Source organism: Hypomesus nipponensis, chromosome 15, assembly GCF_054491055.1.
Source record: "Hypomesus nipponensis isolate SF chromosome 15, ASM5449105v1, whole genome shotgun sequence".
Classification (NCBI taxonomy): domain Eukaryota; kingdom Metazoa; phylum Chordata; class Actinopteri; order Osmeriformes; family Osmeridae; genus Hypomesus; species Hypomesus nipponensis.
This window is the reverse complement of record NC_140375.1, coordinates 6,034,334-6,050,000: the sequence shown is the minus strand read 5'-3', so window position 1 is coordinate 6,050,000 and position 15,667 is coordinate 6,034,334. Positions and strand designations below refer to the sequence as shown.

The 15,667-nt window shown below is 48.3% G+C and overlaps 1 protein-coding gene across 1 annotated transcript; it reads left to right on the top strand.

Moving 5' to 3' along the window:
• Positions 1 to 818: 818 nt before the first annotated feature.
• Positions 819 to 3,247, top strand: LOC146257179 (mRNA decay activator protein ZFP36). Its single transcript, XM_084675110.1, has 2 exons — positions 819 to 944; positions 1,148 to 3,247. Exons 1-2 carry the CDS (start codon positions 912 to 914, stop codon positions 2,204 to 2,206), a joined length of 1,092 nt encoding a protein of 363 aa, XP_084531236.1. The 5' UTR covers positions 819 to 911; the 3' UTR covers positions 2,207 to 3,247.
• The last annotated feature ends 12,420 nt before the right edge of the window (positions 3,248 to 15,667 follow it).

The window sequence follows — 15,667 nt, the reverse complement described above, 5'->3', positions numbered from 1 at the left end:
CCTCTATGAAAATGAAGTCAATTAACTGCTTATCGGGATAACTACTCTGATATGTATACTGTGTGTAAGGTCAGTATTAGGCTAAATCAAAACAATTCCTTAGCCTACTCACTGACTCTAGGGGACACATCAGACAATCTGTAATAAAGTCACGAAGAACACCGCAGTTCACAACTATTTATGACGCCCATCTATTATGTCCATCTGTAAATTAACACTAAGAGCAGAACATCACTTCAACACAGCCTTGATGGAATAAAGCTAAATGAATTGTGCATTTATGAAGACTCAAATTCCTGTGTTACAGTAATTCAGCTTTATTACTATGGAGTAAATTATTATAATGATCGTTAAAAGTATCACTTATGGGAAACGTGTGCGTGATACGTTTCATAATAACAATAGAGACGAGCGTGTGAAACCGGGGAGGGGAACGTCGGGGTGCTTCTGGTAAGAGCCAGGAGGGGAAAATGTTTAGCAGCGAAGAAGTTAATCATTCCATACTAACCGAAAACCGGTATTCCTGCGCGTGAACAGACAACATAAACACATTTTTCAAGTGATGTAGGATTGAGAAAGTAGACTATTTAGGCACCCTCAACGCGATGTAATCGAAACATTTATGTGACTAAGATTATTTTGAAACTGAACATTCACAGTTGTCTAAAAATACACAAACAGTTTACGACAGCGCCGGTTGGCTGACTTGTGTATGAAACTAGCCTATAGGTCTATGGGAGTGGTATCCGGGAACATGCGCGTGAAAACCCCGCCCGCTTTCTTGCGTCGAAGCTCGACTATAAAAGCTGGTCTGTAAAGCCGTAGCAGTGTAGCGCAATCTTCCGTGTCTTCTCGCTGGAAAACAAGTGTGGAGAAAGCCAACTTCAGAAACAACGCAAGTTCACCACAGCATGTGCAATATGCTCGACGATATAATCACAATGGTAAGTGTGATTTGTCAGTAGGCTATATGGTTGGTCCATGTTGTAGAAATGGCATCTAGTTCTAAATATTTTATTTTGGACCATAATACTATAAAGTTATATTGTAACTATATGTAATTTAATGTGGGTGCTAATGTAGGCACCCAACACAGCTCAAAGTACCAACACAGCGTTAACTAATTATTGCGTATTTCTCCATATAGAAACTGCTCAATCTGAGTTTGGACGAAGACGAACCGATGGCGCCTTCCCTCAACCGGTCAACTTCTTTCTTTTCTCCGTCTCAAAAGAACCAAAGTCTCAGCACGGAGCAGCTGGGCGATGATATCTTAAGTTGGCCTCTGGACATCTGGAGCAAAACGGCTCCTAGCAAACCGCAAGTCCAGTTCAGACCCGACCGCTCCATGAGCCTCACCGAGTCCAACATCCTGTCCTTTGGCAAAATGAAGAATCAGGATGCAGTGCCTCCCCCTCCCGGATTCCCTCCTCTTACCCCCCAAACCCCTCTCCCTTCCAACCGCTACAAGACCGAGCTGTGCCGGAGTTTCCAGGAGAACCGTAGCTGTAAATATGGGAGCAAGTGTCAGTTTGCCCATGGAGAGGATGAACTGCGCGGGCTGTACCGTCATCCCAAATACAAGACGGAAGCGTGCCGCACTTTCTACAACTTTGGTTACTGTCCCTATGGAGCCCGCTGTCACTTCATTCATGAGGAGAAACTCACTCCTCTGACTTCGAAGTTTCAAACCCAGTCACCTGTTGGTCACAATCCCCGTCAGCTTCGACAGAGCGTCAGCTTCGCTGGATTCCTGGCATCTCGTAGCTCTCCTCCCCCCGCGCTCCACGACCCCTTAGCCTTCACCCGTGCGCCCTCTGTGTCTCCACCACCTGCGGACATTCACTCTCCCGTGTTCGGTGACACCCACAACATGCGCGACGCATTCCAGTTCGGTCACAGCCGAGCCAGTGTTGGTGACATCCACAACATTCCGATGAAAGTTGAGCCTCAAAAACCCTCACGCTGTGTCTGTGGCCACGGAAATAACTTCCCAACTCAGAACCACAAATCCTTTCCCACGGAGGACCGCAGTAACCTGTACATTACCGCACCCGGTCTGCAACGGTTCTCCTCTGAAGACTCGCTCTCGGACCGTGACAGTTACACCAGCACCGGCAGCACCAGCGGCTCCGAGTCCCCCACCTTTGACGGGTCAGGCAACAAGAGGCTCACCGTCTTCGCCCGCCTGTCTCTCTCCGACTAGGGTTGTCACACCACACCAGACTATGCGTCACAAGCCTTACAGCTTATTCAGATCACAACAATAACAACAACCGCAACCTGTCACCAAGATGCGCGTCAACACTTTATATTGTTTATTTATGTGCGTTAAGAATCTGCTCAGAGAAATTATTTTGGTACCCAAATGTTATCAGAAGCTGTATTTTTATACTAGTGTGCATTTCTGTATTTGTATCTTTTGTCTTCCACGCGTCTTTAAACTAAAGCCTTGATGGCTGTGTTAAAGATGGAAGTTTAAGTGCCTGTAACCTGAACCAATCACGAAGACAACGAAAACGAGTCTGAGTTTTCTAGTTATTTACCCTCAAATGTCCACGTATAGGGCCATATCCGTACGGTAAACTGCAAACATGTCTGTCAGTTTTAGGTCTGTTTGTAGCGATGGTATCCTCTAGGCCTGGGTACCACAAACTTATGAAATTATGTTCTAACCATCAATGTGACTTGAAACATGACGACCATTAACTCACTCAAATGAGACGCACTTTACTGTTGGTATTGGGAGGTCAGTCTCTCCATGTAGCATTTAACCAAAGCTTTATACATAACTTTTATATTTTGCGATGCTCTTTTAAGAACTGTTTCTGCCACATACTCGATATTGTGCCTTGGCTTTGACAGAGATCAGGAGGCAATTGAACACCTGTGTATGTGTGTGTGCGTGTGTGTGTGCGCGTGTGTGTCTGTAACCTTGCCAACTCAGACTAGGTATGTTGCATAACGTTTTGACATGTTGGCCTGCCCACCAACAGGGACAGTGACAGTGACAACACAGTATGTCCATTATATGCTGGCTTACCTGCCATGTTTTGTAATTGTAAAACATAACTAATCTATTTATTATGATATTTATTGTGGTAAACAAAAAAACAATGTATTTTGTACTTTATTTATCAATGATGTTTCAGGGTCTGTAAAAACTGTGTGGAAAAAAAAGAATGAATCTATTTTTAATCACCTGATAAGGAGAAATAAATGAAATAAACAGAGAAAATAAAATCAAGACCTCTTTTGATCTTTTCTCCAAATCTCATTCTAAAGTGCAAAATAAACAGCCTTTTGTCATCACATCATCAATGATAGGATCATAAACACATCAGTATTATATCATTGCTCTGTGGTCATTTGGAGCGTTTTGCAACCAAAAATCTTTGTGTTCCAGTAACCCCAGACAAGCCTTCCCTCAGTGCTCTGTTATGACAACACAGCCACAGGAGCCAATGTATTTGGCCTAAATATTAGCCAGTGTAGGCACAACACACAATGCCTCCTCATAAGCCCCAACAACCTGAGAGTTAAGCCATCTTTCGTAACCTTACATCTGATTTGGTAAGCTTGAGGTGATGGAGGTGAGGTCATGATGTTCAACCTGCCAGGATTATTGCAGAGGGTTGGCCTAATTTCAGGGGACTGAACATATAATCAATCATCTCTGTGCAGTGTGGTCCGGTCTGTCAATACTATACTTCCCAGAATGCATTGTCATATAAGAGGAAAGGCTGGGGGTTTTTCTGGCCCAGTTAGTAACTGTGTACTGAGTACTTTGATAATCAAAAGTGTCATAAAGTGTGGGTTTCTCCGAACAAATCCTGCCCCAGCATATCTCTCTCTCCTCTCTATCTCTCTCTCTCCTGTCTATCTCTCTCTTCTCTTCTCTCTATCTCTCAGTTAGATACGGTGGCTAGGCCACAGGCTAATGTCTCTGATAAGGCTTGTCCTGGGGAAATTATCAACACAGCCATGATACGGAGCAGGGGGTGGTGAGGGAGTAGAGGGGGAGAGAGGAAGAAGGGGGGGAGAGAGGGAGTAGGGGGGAGAGAGTGTTGAAGAAAGTGTTTTGTCCGTCTCTTCATAAACGGAGTGACTAAGTTCAGTTGAGTTCTGGATTTTAATAAGTATTTATCAATCTGCAGATTGGGAAAGAAAACCAGACCTCTGACAATAAATGACAACACAACACCAGGCTTAGGTCTCAATCAAGTTTCTCTCTACTCTGAAGGACAGAGGACCATCTTTTATAGGCCACAAGAATGTAAACATAGATAGTGACAGTCAGGCAGTAATGACGTTACAACAGTCTCAGAGAAAGAGATTTACAGCTCCCAACACATGACCACTCAAACTACAGAGTTCATAGTTGGAGCTCTCCTTGTAGTCATGACAAGGACCATTTAGCCAGTACTTTCTCCTGATCTCAAACATCTATTAACCCTGACACATAGACACAATCTACTCTTATTAATAGCAAGCTTACATGAGAACATACTAACTAGTATCCAATGACTAGTTCTCTTGATTAGTGAATAATGTAAGCACACAGGAAATCTAAATTTCTTCCACAAGAGGGAGTAGGGGAGGGAGTAGGGGGGGGAGAGGGAGTAGAGGGGGAGAGAGCGGGAGGGGGTGGCATGACTATAGAGATAAGGCTAACCAAGAGAGTCTGGTGGTGAACTGACTGGCTGTCAGACTGGCTGTCAGACTGACTGGCCAACTGGTTGATTGGCCGACTGACCAATTTACTGGGTGGCTGGCTGGCTGGCGGGCTGGATGGCTTATTAACTGACTAGCTGGCTGGCTGGATGTATGAACCACACGCAGGTCTGCACTGACTCACTAGAGAACCCAGCCTCAGCCAAAGATAAAGGACAGGGATTCAGAGAAAGCCACAAAAACGTCTACGTTTTCAGATGTACTCAGACGAAACATGCGATATTAGCACCATCAGCTCAGCTCAGATGAACATCTGTATTTCCAGGTCTGGTCATCAGTACCATGCTACGACTGCATGCAGCATGTGGTTTCTGCGTGTGGAGCAGCACCTGTGCAGCCTGACGAGCCAGGATGTCTGATCTGTCCTCTGTTGTGTCTGTCAGCACGATGCTGCCTAATACAGACTCAGACGTGAAGTCAGGCTCTGGGAGGGCGGAGGAGAGGAGGAAGGTCCACCTGCAGGCTGAGCACGTCGACAAAGGATGAAGACAGGGAGGCCGGGACAGACTCACATCATCAGTCCCCTTTAGACATGTACTTGTGAGAGCGACACTTCCTGTTTTGTGCGTGTGTGGCTGAGCTGAACAAGGCCGCTGCTGATAGAATGTGCTGCCCAGTGTAAAAGCTGATCTAGGACCAGCCCTACAGTAGGTCCTGTGCCGTTAGAGTGTGCTGCCTGGTTCAAGCGCTGATCTAAGACCAGGCCCAGGGTAGGACCCTCTCTCCTCTTCAAACAGGATGTGTTGCCATGACGACTGAGGTCATTTTGGCCAAAGTAAATAGCTTGGACAGGGAGAGAGAGAGAGAGAGAAAGAGAGAGAGAGAGAGAGAGAGAGAGAGAGAGAGAGAGAGAGAGAGAGAGAGAGAGAGAGAGAAAGAGAGAGATAGAGATAGAGAGAGAGAGGCTGTCTACCTCCCAGACAGCCTGTTTCCTTTATTCCAGGCCTCATCTCCCTTTACATTGTATTAATTTAGCAGACATATTTAACCAAAGTGACTTTCAAATACTGCATACTGTACAGCAGAATATCAAGGATCAGAAGTGCATAGTTCCACAGTATTTCGGTGGTCAGAGTTTGTATTTACCTCACCCTCCTCTGCCTTCCAAAATCCCCCTGCAGCCTGCTTATCTGGCCTCGGCGTGAGGCCAGGCCTGGCTGTGCTCTGGGTCTAGAGGGGTTTGTATTCATCCACTGCTCCAGTTAGCCTCGCTGGGGCCAGAGCTACCAGGCCTCCTCATGGTAATGATTAACTGTAGAACCAGGCTAAAGAAACTGCTCCCTGCTCCTCTCACCTGATCCTAAGAGGTATTTAGCCTCTGACTAAGACAGCGATAAAGAGAGAGAGGTGTGCACACACACACACACACACTACACACTCAAGTACACAAACACACGACTTACTCAATACACACGCACCCATAAATATAGAAACGTGTACACGTTAAGGAAGTTGGTTTGGTTTCTAGTTTGCTCTTCACTGAGCCAGTGTGAAGGGTGTGTGTGAGGGGTTTGTGTGAGGGTTAGGGTTAGTCAGAGCTGTGTCTGACAGTCACACTCATTTCCAACTCTCTCCAGCCTCACTGCTCCAGACTACCTCTACCCTGACACCCTGCCAACACCCAGGACTCTTGTTTGTGTTTCTGCTCTGACAGCACAAGGTTGAGTGACCACGTCCCTGCCCCCCCACCTCCCTCCTTCCCTCCCCTACTCTCTGCCTCATCACCCCTCTCTTCATCTTCCTCCCTTCCTCCCGGCCGCCCTCCCCTTCCTCCTTCCCTTCCTCTCTCTCTCCATTGCTCTCTCCCTTGCTCCCAGCCTCACCCCTTCCTTCCTTCCTCCCTGCCTCACAGCCCCCATCCCTCCCTGCCTTCTCGCCCGTCTCCCTGCCTCTCTACATCCCTCTCAGTGATAGCTGTGCCAGGGGGAGATTGTGAAACTGCAGCCTTGGCTCTTGTGTCTGGATGAACACACCAGAGGAAAAATACCAGAGAGCAGTTTCCTGGAGGGGAAGTTGAGAAGCAGTCTGTTTCTCTACGTCTGTAATCTGATGAACTCTGAGCGAGGGAGGAAGGAAATTGGGAAGAAGAAGGAGAAAAACAAAAGGGGACTTTTGGATTGTGTTGTTGTGGGTTTTAAGGCCCAGACCAGACCAGGGTAGGTGAACAACATTTTGGAACATGTTGAGATAGGAGATAGAATGGTTGAAAATACGGTCAAAAATGGTCTCGTGAAGTGGAGGATTGGAAAGAAAGGAATCAGAATGCAGTTTTTCCCTCTCTGGCTGTGGTTGTCAGCCACGGTGGACTGTTTGAGCAGAGAGAGGTGAGATTTTATGCTTGTTCACAGTCAGGGTCACATGTCCCTGCCACTTTATATCATATTTTGCATTACAGATAAAGAGCTCAGGGTTAACCCTCACCCTAACCCACCCCAGCCTTAGCCCCGGCCCCAGCCTAATTCCAGGCCCAGCTAGTGAAAGTAAAAGTTTTTGAGAGCGGGGATTTTTCTTCCTTCTGCCTGTAGCCGTGGCGTGTGCCAACACTCCTCCTCCACCCCTCCTCTGCATGTGCGTCACGCCCTCCCCCCACCTCCTCACCCCTCCACCCCCACCCCCCACCCCCCAGGATCTGGGCCGAGGCCGAGGAATGCAGAGCAGAGAGAGACAGAGAGAGAGAGAACAGGGCTATAAAAGGAAAGCACTTCCACTCGCAAGGCCTCGGCGTCACATCCCAGCTATGTGCCTCCTCCTTGCCTCCAAGATTTCCTTCTGGTCCTCCTCCAGCACCCTGCAGGCTGCTCCCCCCCCCCCCCCCTCTCTCTCTCTCTCTCTCTCTCTCTCTCTCTCTCTCTCTCTCTCTCTCTCCCTCTCTCTCTCTCTCTCTCTCTCTCTCTCTCACTCTCTCTCTCTCATTTACACTATTCATTTCTTCTCCGACCTCTTTCACTCTTTCTCGCTCATACAGTCTCTTTCCACAGCCCCCTCTTTCTCAGCCTGTTGAAAGCAGAAATGTTGGGCCTTTCTGCCACCTCACAGGTCTGTCTGAAAGGCACCCCCCAATGGGGGGCCATTATTGTGTCGGTATTAGTAAGCCGGCAGCAGAGGTAGACACAGATCCAAATTGACGTTTGTCTAAACCAACAAAGCTGGCATAATGAGGGGTCTACTTTGCGGTCGTACTGAGGGATCTCTGTTTACAAAGGGCTTAAGTCTAGCTCTCTCTCTTCAGACCGCTCTCTCACTCTTTCTTTCTTACCATCTCTTATGCTGTCTCTTTCTTATACTGTCTCTCACTCTTTCTTTGTCCCTATCTCTCTCTTAGTCACTTTGTCTCCATCTCCTCTATGTCTCTCTCTCCTCAAATCTTTCTCATGAGCTTCTTTGCTCACCTGTGCTCAGGGCTTATCCTTGCTCCCAGTTCACGGCGCCTTGTTGCTCAGACGAAACACACGTTTTCTTCCCTGCCCCTGGTGCAGCTGGAGTTTGGCCCAGGGGTCAAAGGTTATCTCTCATGTGGTTTGTTGTCGTCACTGAGTGAAAAACAAGACGTTTTAAACGTATTGATCCTCTTGGTTTGGTTCAGTTCAAGGAGCACATCTTGACTTAGAGCAAAGGCCACCTACTGGAAGTCAACCAAGTTATTTCAGGTGTAACAGGAAGTGTGCGTAGAGTCGTGCTTGGCGAATTGGGGAACTGTTCACGATGGTACAGTGATGGCTCGTATACGACAGGACAGATTGTGTCCATTTGCAAAAGCAGAACCGTCCGATTTGCGTCACCCCTGTGTGCAGTGCTAGAAACCCCCTCAGTGTCTCACATCTGCTTCTGCTATAAAAGAACGTCTTTCACAACCTCTCCCGGTTTGAAACCTACCCAAGCTCCGACATCACTTCCTCTTTCTGCTTCCTCTGATACATGCCGACGTGGGTTTCCAACAGGGTTGTCATAGCGACCCCGTTCAGATGCATTGTTGTGTTAGCAGTTGTTGATGTTTTTTGGTTTGTTTGTTTTAAACCTTTTAGTGATTTTTTATTTACTGCTTATTAAAAAAAAGAACAAGTGTTCTGGTTTAGTAAGATGGTTGGCATCGCTATGCTAAGAGGTGAAAACAGGTGAGACATAGCTGCAGGTGAACACAGACCACAGCAGGAGGCCATGTTTGGAGAACGTTTGCAAAGAGCTAGCTGCTTACTCATAGCTTGGGCATTCACAGCCTATTTGGGAAAAGAGAAATAAAAACACTGAAACCTTCACTGCCCTGTTAACAGCCATTCTTTCACTAGAGCTAGGCCCAAGTGTGTGTGCGCACGTGAATGTATGTGTGTGTTTTTGGCAGAGTTAGCAGTATGTTAACCCCCCTGAGGAACCCTCTAGTGTAGCACAGATGGTCGTACTTCAAACAGGTCATTACAACTGGGTGTTTTTTCTTTCTTTTTTCTGGCTAAAATAAGCGAGGGTTTGGAAATGCAATGTATGACATAGCAAATACATGGACAATTCCTCTTTGTGGTCGTGCTGGTCTGGCCTGGCTGGGTATTTGAACAGGTGTGTGAGTGTTACTAGGGTGGTATGTATGTATAAGTGTGAGTGTGTGTGTGTGTGTGTATGATTAAGAGTAGTTGTGGTTAGGGAGGTGAGTGTGTCTGAGTGTTTGTGTAATTGAGTGTGTGCGGTTGTGTCTGTGTGCGGGAGTGGGAGTGAGTGTGAGACTGTGCCTGGACGAGTGTGTGGGGTGTAGGTCAGCGTGTGTGTGTGTGTGTGTGTGTGTGTCTGTGTGTCTGTGTGTGGGTAGTCTGGTCTACTGCTGGCTGCTCTCTCCAGGAGAACATACCATGGCTGCAGTTCTCCCTCCGTCAGCTGAATTCCTCCTTATGAAAATAGTCCATCACGGAAAAAAGGAGGGGGGCGATTGTGTGAGAGGAGGAGAGCAGAGCCGTCTATGAAAGAAACAGCCACAAGGTTTCTAAACCTCAGAAAACATTGAAGCACATGTGGGACTGATCAGGCTGTTCTGGAGAGTGGGGGCCCAGATCAGGTGACTGCTCAGCCTGGTTGATCAGCCTGTCAAAGTTGTTCAGGAGCAGTTAGACAGCCGAGGTGACAGATGAGTGGTTTGTTTTTTTCTCCACGTTTCAAAGGTAGACGGGCACACACCCTTACACAGCAACACACATGCACACTCTCCCCCCCCCTCCACCCTACCCTGCACACACACAACCCCTGTGGACTTAGGAATGAGGCTGCCCCCTCCCCCACCACATTCTACACACACACACACACACACACACACACACACACACACACACACAGACACCCCAAACACATGATGGATGGATAGAGAGCCATGCATTGCCTCCTTGGTGTGTTTGTAATCATCCGTTGTGTCCTGAACTCTTCTCAGAGGAAAGTGCCTGGTCTGGTGTTCTGTAGGCCTCTGCACGAGACTGGCCTCAGCCCCTGGGGATCTGCTCACTGTTTCTCCTACAAGGAGGAGAGAGAGGGGAGAGACAGAGAGAGGTAAAGGTAGAGGTAGAGATGGAGACAGAGAGAGGTAGAGGTAGACAGAGATGGAGTCAGAGAGAAGTAATGGTAGACAGATAAAGAGAGAGACAGAGGGAGGTAGAGGTAGAGAGAGATGGAGTCAGAGAGAGGAGAGACAGAGACAGACAGAGCTTGTTTGGTTGACAGTGCCAGTACCGGTGTCGTCACACATTAGTCTATGTGTGCGTATGTGTGCGATGAACGCAGCTGTTATGGGAAGTAGCGTTGTCGTGACGACACTAAATACAGAAGTTGTAGGAGTGCTGACGTGCTGTGCAGTAATGAATTAATTTGACCCACTAGTGTACGGACCACCAAATACTGCCAAAGGTGCCGGCCCTTTGAGTCAGTGTTTCCTGTGACATTTCTTTGCGCATAAACACACATAAAACACACACGCATAAACACACACACACACATATACACACAGTGTGGTGAAGCACTGCAACTGGTATGCAGAGGTGTCGAAGAACCTTGAACAAGACCCAGACTTTCACTCTGCCTCCCAGTCAGACTGAGAGAGATGGAGCGAGGGGAAGAGACATAGAGAGCAAGAGAGGGAGTGAGAGATGTAAAGAAAGAGATTGATATGAGAAAGAGGGGTAGAAAGAGAAATAAAGAGAGGTTGAGAGACAGGGGGAGAGAGGTAGATAGAGAATTAGATAAAGAAAGAGAGTGGCAGAGAGAGGTATACAGAGATGAGGAGAGGGAGAGAGAGAGAGAGAGAGAGAGAGAGAGAGAGAGAGAGAGAGAGAGAGAGAGAGAGAGAGAGAGAGAGAGAGAGAGAGAGAGAGAGAGAGAGAGTGAGAGAGAGAGAGAGAGAGAGAGAGAGAGAGAGAGAGAGGTGGAGCAGACGCTGGGGGTGTTTAAGTGTTCCAACCTGCAGCCTAGAACAACAAGGCTGGGGAAGCACGTTGAGGAATGCTGACTCTTGAGAGGGCTTGGCAGGAAGTCAAGATAAGATCTTCCTCTCCAGAGACGTGACATCAGTTTGCATGGAAACAGAGACGACAGCCAACATGGGGGAGTCTCCTCCAGAGCCCCCCCCCCCTCAAGCCTGTGGTCAGAGCTGGGAGGAGGAAGGGGAGGAGGAGGGCAAGCCAGGAAAACATCCATACTGGGACAAAAACACAGATTCAGTCAGGAGGTAGTCGCTTTTTTTTTTTAAGCGATTTTGTTTCAAAGAGCCATCCAGAGGGAGATTGGAACCTGCAACCTCTTGACCTGTGTTCGAACATTCCACCCCTGAGCCATACTGAGGCTGGCATGACAGTTATTGACAGGACAGACAGGTGGTTTATGGTGGTCTGGTCCTAATTCATCATGACTCTCTGCCCCAGAAAACCTGACTTGAGACTTTGTCTCGACATCAGCAGAAGAGAGCTTAGACATCCATCATCCCTCCTGACAGGTGAAGAAAAGAAGCGAGGGTGGAGGCTGGGCTGGTGGAGGGAACAACCAAATATGAACGTCAGTAACACACTGACTCAGCGGAGTGTCCTGCCTCAACCAGCCCATGTGCCCTCTCTCCTGCACCTCGTTCAAGCCCACACGTTTCACAGCAGTCAGCCTCAAATCAAATCAGAACCTCATCATGAAACTTTCATATCGAGTGAGGCCAGGGTAGAGGCTGGGGCTATGGAGGCTGAGGCTGGGGTAGGGGTTGTGGAGGCTGAAGTAGAGGCCATGAAGCTACTGAAGCCAGTGCTGGCAGGCAGCAGGACAAGGTTTAGAAGAAATGCTCACAGGAAACGTGCAGTTCAAAAACATCCTGTGTCCAAACACACACTGGCACAGAGGCACATAGTGACACACACACACACACACACACACACACACACACACACACTGACACAGACACACACACAGAGACACACCTACAAATAACCCACAATCCGTAGAAAGTGGACACAAACACTTAAACAGAGATCCTCTTCTTTCATAACACACAGAATATTAACAATAAAGAACCTTCCCACTTGAGTACAGCACAGCTCGATGTCCACAACAAGCAGAAAGGCTGTTCAGCAGCATAAATACACAAACAACATCAATACAACATGAAGTACTTCAATCCAATGTCATCAGTGAGACTGTCTTGTAACGTACTGTGGTGTACCAGCGTACTCGTGTACCAGCGCTGTGTGTTTGCAGCAGCAGGTGATTGGTCAGTGTTTAGTGCGGGTGAACTCAGGGTCACTCTGTCACTCTGTCACCGTTCTGCTTTATGATGAGGGATCAACCCTTCCATACTCAACGACCTAATGGGCCCTCCCTCTCTTTCCTTGGAGTGGAAGGCCTGCACACACATACACACAAACACATACACACACACACACACACACACATGGACGCACATCCGTCCATTTAGGTTCTCTTCGCTGAGCATTTAGTAAATGCACTCTCATACACGTGTACATAAGTTCTCGCACACACATGCTCGTGGGGGCATACTCTCACTTTCACGCATGCACACACATGCACACACACACACACACACACACACACACAGAAGCATGAGTGCACACACATTTAAAACCACACACACAAGGAATGATCTGGAAACACGGGTCACATAAAGGAATCGATCTGTTTCCATAGCGACTTTGGGAAGACATGGTTGTCCAAGAACCACCTCATAGATCAGCGCCGGGAATTATGGGACCCGGCCGGGGCGGGGGTGGGGGGTTCGGGGGGTGGGGGGGCTGATAAGGAGCTGAATGGGAGAACGCCGTTGGTGGGAAACGACGAAAGACATGACGGAGACGTCATCAGACACGATTGTCTGGCAGCGTGTTTCAATCCCGCTCATCAAACAACACGGATCAATATTTAGGCCCGGTTGCCTGGGAACGGTGTTGGGCAGGGGTGGGGTTGAGGGGGTGGGGTGAGTACACAGACCCTGCGTTTCATCCTGCTGGCCTGGCAAACATCCCCAAAACGCAGCGAGGAGTCCAGCCACCTTACGTCAGAGTCCAGCCCCCTGATGCAGGCCTGCCAGTCAGGGGCCTGGGAGGCTGAGTCCCAGCTGGGCTTTCAGGAGAAACACTGCTATTCTCCTGCTAACTCTCTCTCTATTCTCTCTATCTCGCTCTCTTTCTTTCTGTCTCTCACTCTCTCTCTCCATTGGTCTCTTAATGTGTCTCTCTCTTTCTCTATCCCTTTATTTATCTGTTCCTCTCTATCTCACTCTGTATCACTCTTTATTTCTCTCTTTGTTCCTGTTTCTCCCTCTTCTCTCTCTGTCTTTCTCTCCACATCCCCCCCTTCTCTTTTTCTTTCTGACAGGGGATAGTTTATATAGTGACACTGTCTTGTACAAACACTTCATTTGCCCAGTCAAGCACTATGGCTATGATTAGACACACAGGCAGGGAGAGAGATAGAGAGAGAGACAGAAAGAGAAAGAGAGAGAGAGAGAGAGAGAGAGAGAGAGAGAGAGAGAGAGAGAGAGAGAGAGAGAGAGAGAGAGAGAGAGAGAGAGAGAGAGAGAGAGAGAGAGAGAGAGAGAGAGAGAGAGAGAGAGAGAGGGATAGAGAGAGAGAGAGAGAGAGAGAGAGAGAGAGAGAGAGAGAGAGAGAGAGAGAGAGAGCAGTCAGAGGCAGTCAGAGGCAGTCAGAGGCAGTCAGAGGCAGTCAGCAAGACAGGCAGTCAGGCAGGGAAATTGGCAGTATAGGGAAACAGGCAATATCTTACAGAGAAGCTGGTCTCATAGGGAGAGGGACTGAGGGTGTTCACATTCATACTTGAAGACTGGAACTATTTACAGGGCTGGTCTGTGACCCAGATTTCAAACAGCCTTACAAGTCTTCTGACTCACACACACACACACACACACACACTGTCATACACTGTCACACACACACAAACACACACACACTGTCACAGCCCTGAAACCACTCTGACATAACAGTAGAGCTTTTGGGATTGATGATCTTTTTCCTGTCTCTATCACTGTGTCTCCAGCTGTCAGTGCTCACCCCTGATGGTCTCTGAGCCAGAGAGGTGAGCGCTGAAGGATCAGAGTGAGAGAATAGAGAGAGAGAGAGAGAGAGAGAGAGAAAGAGAGACAAGAAAAAGAGGTGGGGAAACAGAGATGTAGTGAAGGGGAAGAGTGTGGGGGGGGGTTGAGAAGGAGCAACTTTATCGAGCTACAGGGTAAAACGCCTCTGACAGCCAGGGAAATTATTTTGGAGTTGCAAAATGCATCTGTGGTATTGCGCACATGCACACACACACCACACACAAGTAGACAGACCCGCCCACACGCACACACACACTCCACCTCCCTTATCAGCAGTGTGGGCCCCAGGATTGAATAAACACACACATTGAAACCAAACAACGTTCCGATCACGAGGCTGTGCTTGGCGTTTGTTCTGGCGTACCCTCCCTGAGCTCTCCCTCGCCACGAGGTCAACGCCATGGCAACCATTCAAGGTCAAAGGTCACTTGAGGGGAAAAAAGCTGGTCATCCGGTTCATATACAAACTAAACAGCACACACTGTCCTCTTCTCCACCAAAACTGGGATTCATCCCAGCAAGGGAGGGTGTGTTTTCTAACTCCTCACATTCCCAGGATTCTGAGGCCAAACGGTGCTTCTTGCAAAACATCTGAGGAGAAGAAGGAACTGGATTGTTTGCGGGCAGAATTGTACCCGCAGCAGCTTGCGTTGCGACACCTACACATGTTCTCTCAGCGCTGGGAGAACAGTGTTGGGCAAGTCCTGCTGGGGGATAGAACGCCTGGAGGGCTGGAACAGATTCACACACGCATGGAGGAGGGAGGGAGGGAGGGAGGGAGGGAGGGAGGGAGGGAGGGAGGGAGGGAGGGAGGGAGGGAGGGAGGGAGGGAGGGAGGGAGGGAGGGAGGGAGGGAGGGAGGGAGGGAGGGAGGGAAGGAAAGAAAGAAAGAAAGAAAGAAAGAAAGAAAGAAAGAAAGAAAGAAAGAAAGAAAGAAAGAAAGAAAGAGGGAGAGAGAAAGAAGGAGAGAGGGGGGGAGAGAGATCAAACACTATATAGACAGCAACAGTGATCGGAGCTTTCTCCTTCACTCTTCCTCCCCCTCATCCTCCACCAGGTCCAGGGCTGGGTCTCTTCACCCCACAGTAGCAGTCTACACTGTGCTACGAAGCAGCTCCATGAGTCAATATTATGCTCACCAGAGAATGTACTGTACTGATTTCAAAACTAGCAAACACAGTCGCAAGCTCTCTTCTTCTTTTCTCTCTCTCTCTCTCTCTCTCTCTCCCTCTCTCTCTCTCTCTCTCTCTCTCTCTCTCTCTCTCTCTCTCTCTCTCTCTCTCTCTCTCTCTCTTTCTCTCTATCTCTCTCTCTCTCACACACACACACACACACACACTCACGCACACACACACACACATAGAAGGA